The sequence below is a fragment of the Linepithema humile genome, chromosome 8, assembly GCF_040581485.1.
Source record: "Linepithema humile isolate Giens D197 chromosome 8, Lhum_UNIL_v1.0, whole genome shotgun sequence".
Classification (NCBI taxonomy): domain Eukaryota; kingdom Metazoa; phylum Arthropoda; class Insecta; order Hymenoptera; family Formicidae; genus Linepithema; species Linepithema humile.
In genome coordinates, this window is record NC_090135.1 from 11,444,651 (window position 1) to 11,456,474 (window position 11,824).

Below are 11,824 nucleotides of genomic sequence, written 5' to 3' on the forward strand. Positions count from 1 at the left end.
CACCAAGCACTTGCGCCTTGCAAACGGCCGCGGAGGAGTGTTGAACATTATTCCAGGCTTGCAGGACCATGTTGGACCATTGTTGTGGTCTAGGATCCCTCAAGCTAAGCGCTGGTTTTGGCAATAAGTATTTAATCTCTTTTGTTGCCGGTTCGTGCGCCATGTCGGCTGCTCTATGCAGCAGAGCCGCTATTTGTGCCATGTCATACTGCAAAATGTGCCCGTCATTAATTAATCATTTATCGCTCCAGTGAAATTTTTTCCGGCAGATGTTAGACAGACGTTACTTACAATTATTTCCTGAGGTAGATGTTCTCCAGGTAGAACTAATAAAAGCCCTTCCAGATAATCAGGAGCAATTTGATTAAATACGACTTCTATATATAACGCTGCATCCAACCGCAGAGGATAGTACCAAACGGATCTAGAAAAAATGAACAAAAATATTACAGAAAATATATATGTATATTTTTTTCTTAATTAGAAACGTGTGTATCGATTATAAGATCATTGGCCTAAAAATTATTATTTGAACAGTATCATATTAATTTACAAGATCGGAGTCACATGTTCTCCTCTACTTTATCTTTTAAATTGAATTTATTTTTCAGAAAATTAATATTTGCACTGAATATTAACGATTTTATCTTGCAAAGACAATAGTTCTTCGTAAATATAGCGGGAAGTCTTTTGATTTGAAAGAAGTTCTGTGATTTGTATTTAAAATTTAGTGCGAAAAAGTTGTATTAAAAATTGTCAAAAAAATATTTAATCCTTTCAAGATTATAATATAGCACTGTACATATAAAATATATACCTGCAAAATATTAAATAGAACACTTGATGGTTTTTCTGAAGCTCCGTGGTCACGTCCAGGACATATTCGTCTCTGGCCAATGGCATGGTGAACGCGTCACCGTCGACGATGCAATATAACGAGAACTCGTCCATCTCGTGGGGATTTCTCACGGAGATGACGTTGCACATTTCTTCAATAACGTCTTGCACGACGGTTGTGCATTTCGTGTTAATGACCCTCTCGGTGCCGCCCGGTAATCGGTAGATCTGCCTCTTCGCGTTCCTGCCCGCGCTGATCGCCATGATCTCCTCGACACTGGGCACATTTTTACGTCCGCCGTACTTCACGGTCTTCCTGAGGTTTTGCAGACAGACCATCGCGGTGCCGTGATACGCGCGACGCTTGTCGTACGCTGCCGTTTCGAGGTACTTCATCAAGTAAGGTCTCAAACCCTCGCTGCATGTGAAATAGGCGGCGATGATGCTGAAGATCCGCCAGCCCCGCTGACAGCTCTCCGGATTTGGGCTCTTGTTATTGGTAGTTTGCTTCATTAACTGGCAATAAATCTCATCGCGGAGCTGTTCGTGCTTGTGACAATGCTGTAAATACGCGAAGATAGTTTTATTGAAGACGTTAGAATCAGTGAAGACGTTAGAATTCAGTGGAAAGAAAAAGAAAACCGTATTACACTATTAATCGAATAGATAAAGATAAAACAAGCGATAATGAACGTAATATGATTTTAATTTTATTACCTTTAATTATAATTCACTTTTTCCACATTTCAAATTTCTGAAGAATGACACCCATTTTAATTAACAAAGTTAAATAGAATTGAAAATGATAATTAATTTATTTAAAATTGTCGGCCCTTTACGATCCTCAAATTATTCAATAAATTAATTAGGAAAATTGTTCATCTTCTCGATATTTTAATGTGAATTTTGATTAATCTCATCTCGTTCAATATTATAAATTATAATAACAAATTAACATTTTTAATTATATATAATACTTATACTCAAATATAATTATTTTTACTGAATACATTAAAAATAATTTAATGAAAAATATAGATTGTTACATTCCTAGTAGAAAGTAAGAAAATTTTTCTTTTGCTAATCCTACCATAAGAATGGTGTAGACGCATTTGACTTCACTGGTTTCAGGCGGCAATGGCTGGTCTCCCATGTACCTCATTAGACACAGGAAGCATTCCACTGCTAAAACACTCAAGTCTGTGTCCAACCTGAGCAGACTCTGCTCGATGGGAATGGTGGAGTACTTGACGAGATCCACCTGCTCCTTCCAGGTCCATTCGGTGCCATCCTGCTGGCCTTTGCCCTTTTTGTTCTTCTTTTTGCTCTTCAGCGATTCGATCACCTTAAGAGACCCGCTGATCGATCCATCTGCGGTCTTCAACATCTCGAATCTGTCGGACGCGCACGTTTTCGTTAATCTTCACCTTCGCTTGTATCACGCGCGGTAAGTCGACTGTCGTCCTTAACGCGAGCACGGAGCGAGAAACGATATATACGGGAAAAGGACACCGTGGTGCATGTAGAATCGATATCTTGCATCGTTATGCTTTCTCAACACGACTCTTACTTGCGTAACACCATTAAATAGTTGCTTCGCATTAATTTTCATACAGTCAACGAGTTCAAGCGCGTGCTTCTGGTGCCAACCGGAATTTAGAAAGGATCTCGTTTTAATTAGTCGCTTTTTACAATTAGTCTCTTTCTCAATTTTTTTGGTATTCAATATTGGACATCTTGTTAAAAATTTAATTTTCTAAAACATTTTCAATTGTAAAAATAACTGTGGCAAATAGTCATAATTTTCAGAACTATATAATATTATTTAATATTAATATATTATTATTTTTATTATCAAATTAAAGTATAATAATATATTTCATAGCTTTTAAATGAAGATTAAAATAAAGTTTAAAATTTTTTTCTTACTGCTGCAATCCGTCTCAAAATATCCCCGTTCTTTCGATTCGATTATTTTTACTATTTTATAAATTAATATCATTTCAAAAATATTGACTCACTTTTCTGTGCTTTGACGGAAGTTCAACATGGCATATTGCAACAAGGAATGTTTGCCATCATTCACTACCGGTCCGGTCTCGTAGATGCTATCTTCTTGGACGCGGACGTTGTCATCCGGCTGTCGCCATTCCGGGCTCAATCGCTGGTTTTGCAGGTTCTTCTGATGGGTCTGATGGTTAACCGACACGTGGTTGGGCACGCGACCGATCGATACGTGATTCTCGTGCTCGGAGATTACGTGATTGGAATGATTGTGCAGTTGGATGTGATTCGAGTGGTTCGCCTGCGCCTGAATCGTCTTCGTGATTTGCGACACGTGATTTTCGTGATGATTGACTTTCTGGTGTGGCTTTTGATCGATCTGCAAATTAAACAAACAATTCACAATTTGCTAATTACCGTAACACTCGTTAATGACAGATTCCTGAGATCATTCAAAACATTTGTAATTATTTCGATAATGCTTTTTTTACATACTTGTCTTGCGAGTAATTTAAATTTTTATTTCTAAAAAAAACACTGCTGTCTTTTTTATATTTATCGCTCGTTATATTATATATATTTATAATATATACATATATTCAATGTCAAATTATTATTTCATAATTCGCCGCCTTGCATTGCTTGAGCTGTACGAGCATTACGAAAAAAGTGATGTTACTTATGAGCTAGTGAGCGAATCCATTTTCCACGCGCTTCTTTATTTCTCTATTTCCGTGCCGCTTACAGTTCCTCCTTTTTCTTACTTAGCATCGATGCTAAGGTCCAAAACATGGAACTTAACACGCGAGCAAACGGGTTTCCCTCCGCTCGTTGAGTATCACAAGTCTGGTACAGACTTGCGGCACGATAGGACCGTCGGGTGTTGCTGGCGTTTTCTTTTCAAGGTTCGCCGTAAAAAAACGAAAAGGAAAAAAGCGCGTGATGCGTAAATTAGCGGCGGCTTCTGAACTACACGCGATTTCTTGAGCGCCACGCTGGCCGGATATCGACACTTTAATAAAAGTAAGCGAGAATCGCGGTACAGACGAGACACTCCTTCGAGCTGCTCTGCTTTCGTCGATTACGCGAATTTATGACGGAAAGTAGGTGATTACATCCTGCATTTCTTAATATCCTGATGTACGAGACGATGACGGCTTCTTTGATAGCTGTTAGAAATCTGATGCTTTGCGTGCTACTGATTTCCTTTTTTCTCGCGGATAGAAAAGATGGATCGATTATACTCGCTCTGACAGATGTGAGAAATGGTTTCACAGCATTACAATCAGCAGATAGAGTTGCTCCTATCAATTCACGCTTAGAAGAAAATTAATACTGAAGCGAGCGCTTTCATGATAATGTAAAAGGTAATCAAAGATGAAACTGGATGGCTAATATTTGATAACAACTTTGACGCTACAAGTATCGGGTGAAATATAGAATTAAATTCCTAGAAATTTACTTGAACATTTTTTTGAAAATCTTTACCGTAAAATGTATTGAAATATTTAATTCCAGTTGTTTGCCCAGTTGAAAATCGAGTTGAAGGATTTAATTAAATACGTAATTATGCAAATATGCTTGATTCGCGATGATATCACTGAAAGTAAAGCGGACGCCGAAGAGAAAGTTCAATGTTATCTTGATAACAATTTGTAAAGCATTTAAAATTTTAATTTTGTTAAGCTTATTATTGGATAAATAATGGACATGATTGAGAAAGGGAAACAAACGATAAAAATAATTTGGAGTCCTACTTTGCGGTAACAAAATAGAACAAAATGAATAAAGAGAGACTAAAGCTTAAAATATTGAAACCAGAAAATTATACAATATATGCATAAACATATTATGTTTGAAAAATAATAGGATTAATTTTTTATAATTTTGATCCATTGACAATCGGTGACGTTTCGAATAACAAACATAAAGCTTTAAAACGGCTTAAAGCCACTAATTGTCAGTGGACGATGCTTACACAATAAACAAAAAAAGTAATCCCGTTATTTTTCAGACATACTATAATACCATGAAATCATTAATATCCCGTAGCATGAAGAAAATGATAAAGAATCAAATAACTGCTCGCGATACTGTAAAACAAGATGCTGCGCGTTTGAAACATTTTACACATAATTAATTTAATTCAATGATTATGCAATTTCATACTGCTTTTCCTCTACATAAATAGAGGAAAATAAAAGTCAAGATCCTGTCATTGCTAAAAGAGTTCAAAAGAGCCAATCGTAATTCCGTTAACATAAATGGTATGGTACGCGCTTCGATGCAAAGCAACACCGGTTACATCGATACTGGTCGGTCCCGACCAGAAGGTGTAAGCAAGATAAACAGATGTCGACCCTGACCCACATAATCATTAATACACCGACGATGTAAGATCTAGATGCGGTAGCTACGCGTCCAAGTAGCCGTATTGCGACAGATAACAAGCGTAACGGTTTAACGATTTCCGCGGTGGCTGCGGTTATTATCGAGACATAACTGTGACGTAAAGAAGTGCGAATGCTGTGAATAGAGGGAGGCGTCAGGTGCGGACAGCAAATGACAAAAGTGGACTGTGTCCATCAAGCTATTTTACAAGACGACCTTGCATCACAGTTTGTCAGAAAATGAAAAATATTTTTCTCTTTTGCTGCTAACAATAAGTCAGTAAATTGCTTCCTCTCTTTATATTTAAGTAAAAAACATATCATTAAAAACATAAAAACTGAAAACATATCATTAAAACAGGTGTTGAAAATTTATATGTATCCGGTAGTTATTCAATAATAATTGCAGAGTTATTTTTCAACAATGAGAATTAAATATTATTATATTATTTATTATGTCAAAATATATGTGCAGTTATGTCAATTTTTTTGTATTACATATTAAAATAAATTAGTTTTTACATGTATCATTGCAAAGCTTAGTAAAATACATAGAAAAGACTTGCATTTATAAATGTAGAAGTATATAATCTAAATATAAATTTAATTTGTGTCCTACATTTTTAGCAAAAATGAATCTCGATAACTGTTGATCAAGATTTGTAGTTATTTAATTATTCATGAAACAGACGAAAGTTTTTCGGAATATATTCTGAATATTCTTGAATATGAATTATATAGTTTTGTTTCAATGAATGCGGAGAAAACTTTCTCGTTCTTGATTCCATAATTCATTATGGAGCTGCAATGAGAAAATAGAATGCTTGAGATTCTTTGCTTGCACTTCTGTATGTGGGTCTCATAATTATGAGATATTTATGTATCAATGGACACGGTTTATTTGATTAAATTTATCTCGAAGGAATTTAAACGATAAGATTTCTAAACATATAGATGATAATATCGTGCAACATTTTATTTGCGATAGATAAATCGCACGGTGAATTTTACCAAACGGGATATGCCGAGAAAAAGTCAGAAATTGCCCATCACGAAGCTTTCTTACACAGTTTAATGAGAAAAGTAAGGAATAGAATTGTGACCTGATAGCTTTTGACTTTTTCGTCAAGTTTCTTCAAGGTCTCCTGTATGGTATTCAGCGTTTTATCGTTCGTCTTCTCTTCTATCTGCATCTCGTTATCATTGCACGTTGTCGTCGCGTCGGTCTGCGTTCTAAGCTCCTCGAATCTCTTTAAAATTTCCCGGACGCTCAGTTTGCTTCCGTCCGCGTTCTCTTCGGTGATGGTCTCCATCTTCGCTATTTTGCGTTCACCGTTAGCTCGCGCAATGATCTGCTCACCGTCGCAAAGTTCCTGAATCGTGTTGTTCGTCTTTGGTTCTTCGTCCTTCAGCTTCTGCTGCTGAACCGGCTTCTTCTCCCAAGCGTTCTTCAAGGCTGTTGCATTCTTCAAGTTTCTCAACTCGCAGCCTTCCTCGATCCTGAGCTGCTCGATCGTCGGCAGCTGACGGGCGTTCGTTCGCACGATCGAATGCAGGAAGGACTTCTGGTCCAATTTGCACACATTTATCCTAGGAATGTTTTCATATTCGAATTTCTGACCGAAGGACTCCTTCTTCAAAGGCTCCGGGCCTTGTTTAATGTTTTTATTTACATCCAAGTGATCGGAGTCCAATTTCTTCTTTTCCTTGCAGCTGTCTTTTGCGAAAAACTTGATAAAGCTATTTTTCTTCGTCTTGGGCGCCTTATCTAGATGAGAAGCCTGCTCCAAGAATGCTCCGGAATCATCGGTGTGTCCGTACTCATCGCTGCTCAATTCAGACTCGGAAGACTTCATGAGAAGACTGTCGGGAGAATTCGTCTTGCGATCCTCGTCGGAGAAGTTCCTCGTTTCTTGCTTGCCTGCGAAGCTGCTCTTTTTCCGACAAGCGAACTTTGAGTCTGGGTTTTCATAATTCCTCCAATAGCCATCTTCGAGACGATTCAAGGGGCTTTCGGGCGTCGGTTTGCGCTCCCTCGGATCTCTCCGAGGGTCCGAGATGTTTTTCACAACAAGATCTCCGGGATCGTATTTGCGTGCGAATTCGGAACGACGTACGATTCGTTGCACATTGCTAAAGCTCTTTGGTTCAAATCTGTGCAGCAGCTCGCTCTCCGAGGACTCGGAGTAATCGGTGAATTGGTTCAGAATGTCGGCGCGATGCTTCTGCCGACGTCGCAGCGTCATCGGCAGCTCGGCCCAGTTGCTGATGAGCCGCCTGGAGAACACTCCCTCCGTATCGGACACTTCTCTCTCCATGGCGATGAAATTAGACGGCGGAGTCTTAATGGAAGGCATGTGTCGATGCCTGTACAATGCAATTGCACGCGCAGCTTGTGCTCGTACAGCGCTCTCAATCGGTGAAATGTGTACGCGGACTTTTTCTAATTCGAAACAATCGTAATTTCACTCGGATCTTCCGAAGAATGTAGATCACGGATGAAGGACCGTCTGCGGTACATCGTGAGAAACGCCCGGAAGAAGACTCTCGTGGGACCGGCCGAACAATGCGCACTTTTAATTATAATTGCCTCGCACCAACAAACTCTCCCTTGCCACGGCCAGCGGGAAAGCTTTCATGCTTTCTTGGAATCATTTGTCACGCGGTTCGATGCAAGCGTGGCTATTCGCTTTTCACGCAAACGCATCGCCAATTTTCACTCGTGTGTGTAAATATTCGTCAAGTTGCGAGTTATTTGGAAAAAATTGCGATAATTGTATGTAATGAACATTCACCGACGAGCGATCGTCATTTGATCGTCGAAATAAACCAAGACGGAAAAGACAGCAGGCGGTCGATCATGATCTCGCTTACGTAAGTGCGGACCCTTTCGACCTTACTCGCGCGAGATCGTTAGCGATCGTGCGATCGCCGTCGCGTTCCGTTCGTCATTACACACCGTCGTTTTTACACGCCGCTGTTTTTATACGGAGTGTGAAAGGCGCATCTCGTCGTCTGCGAAGAGAGAGAGAATAATGATTGCTGATTAACTATACATACGAAGCGGAGAGCGTGCACATTAATGATCATCCGTCATTATCATTATATTAACCTTGCTAAGCGCACTGCGGCTGGCTCTGTGCGACGCCAAGTCGAGAGTCTCTCAACGATGTTGTATTTTTCTGAGTACTTGCGAACAGCAAAGTCATCAAGTTGTTTTCCACTAATAGCAGTTGCAATAACAATCCACTTTTCTAATGTGCTTCCGAGGTTCCTGTTTGAGAATAAATAAATTTTTCATCTTTAGCAGTCATTCGAAAGCTTTTTATTCTCCTTGGAATTTCAGACAAATTTATCAATTTTCTTCAACTTGTGTGAAGAACAAATGAGATATGTTCTTTTTCACATCTTCTCCGGAAAGGTTCCGCCGCTTTTTCTTACAATCATCAGCTTCGATGTCAAGATGCCGAAGAATTCCGCAAGTTCGTAACTTCATTTAGAAGCATTTGTCAATTTTTTTACAAAGTTGCGCGAAACAGGAAGGTACGTTCACATTACTCATTTAATTATGTGCTGGGTTTCTCCTCCAAAAAATATATATTTAATCCTGAAAAGACACTAGTAGTAGCGAGATCGTATTTGTTTTGTTTTTTTTCACGAGCAAACTTAAATTATTATTTAAAATCCTCTCGTGGAATCCGCTCCGCATGAGTTTATCGCGAGCGGGTACGCCGCACGGCACGACGGCAGTCGATGAACTGAAGAACCACGTCCGCAAGGCTTCCGATAGGTACCAACCGTTCTCTGCCGGCTGTACTCTGTTCGCCCCTTCGGAAGACGGATATCTGGGTCGGGGCCCCACCACATCGGCGTCTTTGCGGTATGCGTAGCGCACGCTAGCATGGAAAATCATGCTGTTCTTGCCGGAGAGGTGCTCTTTACATCGCTCGATCTTGCTCGATCGGAACGTATGTTCTCGATCGTCGACTTTCGACACGTGTATTGAGAAGCGCTGCTATAGAAACAAGACGTTTTCTTTGCTCAGGATATTCAAAGTCGCAAACAGAATTGTTAAATGGTTAAAGTAATTACGGCTGAAAATACGGCAATTTTGTCGTTCTTCATCAGTAAAGAGAAATAAAAAGAAATATTGATAAAGTGAAAACTGTTGCAAATGTATGCAAGTCGTCCCAGATTCATTCAGCACCTGCTTTCATCCGCTTCTTTCGAGGACTTATTAATATTAAGAGTTTTTGGGACTCTGACGGTACATGCTAAATTCATATAAGTTTAAATAAAAAGTTTTTTAATTTAATTTATTCTAAGTCTGCTAAGAATCTTCACAGAAGGAGATCCTTTGAGTGGCATCTATATTATTCCACGCACTGCAATACGCGCTACGTGGCACAGCAGTGAAATAGAAATCGGAACCGGAAGAGGGAGAAAAGAGTCGGAAGCGATAGCTCATTACGCGAGATTATTGTGATTTGCGGCTCAATAGAAGCTGTCTGTAAAATCCTTAGTCCCACGCCTCCCTTGTACGCTGCGGTTTCAGTTTTCTCGTCTATTAAAACCGGAATTTTCGAAGTCTCGTGAAAATTACTTTCAGAGTTCACACGGTTGTATAGGCGATGCACCTGCCGCAAACGGAAATCATCGATTATCCGTGCAGCCCTTAAAACTCGGTTGCTTTTACATTAATTCGTTGCATATGTATATTCAACTTTTCAATCTTCCAAACATTTCTTTCTTATTATTACTTGATAATTACATATAATTATATAAACATTTATTTTTTATACTTGTATACACGAAATTAAGTTTCAGAAAGCATTTATTCGTAATTTATGTTAACATTTGCTAAAATTTGTTTTTAAAAATTTCGATCACGTAAATAGGAAAAGAATTTTAAAACTTAAAGTATGCATATTATGTCATTTTTAAATTAAAAAATGTTTATTTTTTTATGTTATTATCTAGATAATTTTTCCTCTTTTCACGAGTCTATGAACTTGTGAGGTTTGTACTTTATGGGATTAAGAATTTTATTTTTCGAAAATTTCCATTCATTATATTGAGAAACTCGAGCCGATTTCCGTTTCTGGAGAAACGTCACTTTCTCACTCACATGTTCCTTCCGTGGTCTCCTTCTACAGAGCGACATTTTCTGTACCGGTTCAAAGAACAAAATATTTTCCGCGATTTGTATGGCTCGCGAAATTATTTTCCAACATTAGAGAGACCGGTCAAGCGATAGCAAATGCGGAAAAACTTTCTGATCTAACATTTTCTATTTCTATGCTCATTCGTTCCGCAATTCCAGCTACCGAGATGTCACGTGGGAATGTACGGAATGTACTAGTGAAATTGAAATTCTTGTTGTCGTTCACTTTGCGCGCTTGCAACACACGATGTTATTATCTTAATGATAGGCGTGCTTTGACTTCATCGTATTCGAAGAGTCGACTTGGAAAAGATGAGATAATACTGAATTTTAAATCGTTACGTTTTATAGCAGTTTTGCATGAGTATTCTTAACTTAATAATTCTTTAATATATATATTTTGATATTTCCTGAAAAAAATAAGAGAATATTTTGAAATTCGAATCGGATATTTAATTAAATGCTATCTTCTCGCAGAATTATGTAAATATTATTCTTATACACACACACATAATATCTATGTATATTAAATTTCTTTTATATCAAAAAATCATCCTAATTTGAAAACATCATTTTCCTATCCAAAGATAACATGTCAATAAAATCAATATTATAGAACTATCAATTCAGAATAAAAACGCTTACCCCGCAGAACAACACGTACAAAGCCAAGAAAATATATTGCAAAATCGCTATTTTACAGCTGCAATTAAGAGTTTCTTGACACAATTTCGCAATTATACTTTTTATTAAGATGCAATTTCTATAGAATATACTATTTTTTATATTCTATGTATTTCAGATCGTTCTGTAAAAACAAAGCGATTCTAAAATTCTCTTTAAAAATTTTAAAAGGAGAATTTTGTGCGGATAAAAAATTTATAAAGATTTTTTCGGACTTTCTGTACATTTCTGAAGGACTCTAACGATAGAAAGAAGGGCGTAAAAAAAGGAAATTTTGGCCAACGTGGCAGAAACGGATAATGAGCATCGTCTCGCATTAGCAATTCAAGCCACTTCCGGTGTCCGTGTTAGCGTGAGGGGCAAGCTACTGCTTCTGGTAAAGTTACTTGAACTCGGAATCAAAGGAAATCTCAATACACCTGTTCCTTTTATATCCAACTATCTTTTCTACAAGCGACAAATTGCAAAAATATCGAATGACTACAATTAATTACCGATTAAAGAATTATTAAACAATTCAACTTATTTTATTATAAATAAAAATATTATTTTTCCAACATAAGCACTGAACTACTAAATACGAAATAAAATCCCAATTTTCATAATTTTAATTTTACACAAAAATGTACTAATCTACTAATTAAAATTAATAATATGAAATACTAATAGTAATTAAATACTTGAATATGTTTTGTGTAAAATATTAAATTATTATGAAATTATTATTTTTTCAATATAAAAACTT

At 37.6% G+C, this 11,824-nt stretch overlaps 1 protein-coding gene across 7 annotated transcripts in view; it reads right to left on the reverse strand.

The window, feature by feature from the left end:
* The window catches only part of Myo10A (Myosin 10A), a 149,990-nt gene that overhangs the window by 1,403 nt on the left and 136,763 nt on the right, over positions 1-11,824 (reverse strand). For all 7 annotated transcript variants that reach the window (XM_067360509.1, XM_067360508.1, XM_067360506.1 and 4 more), the window contains 5 exons: positions 2,859-3,220; positions 1,928-2,231; positions 818-1,398; positions 292-424; positions 4-208 (listed from right to left, as the gene is read on the reverse strand). In XM_067360509.1, coding sequence (XP_067216610.1) covers positions 4-208; positions 292-424; positions 818-1,398; positions 1,928-2,231; positions 2,859-3,220 — 1,585 coding nt within the window. The remainder of the gene's footprint in view (positions 1-3; positions 209-291; positions 425-817; positions 1,399-1,927; positions 2,232-2,858; positions 3,221-11,824) is intronic.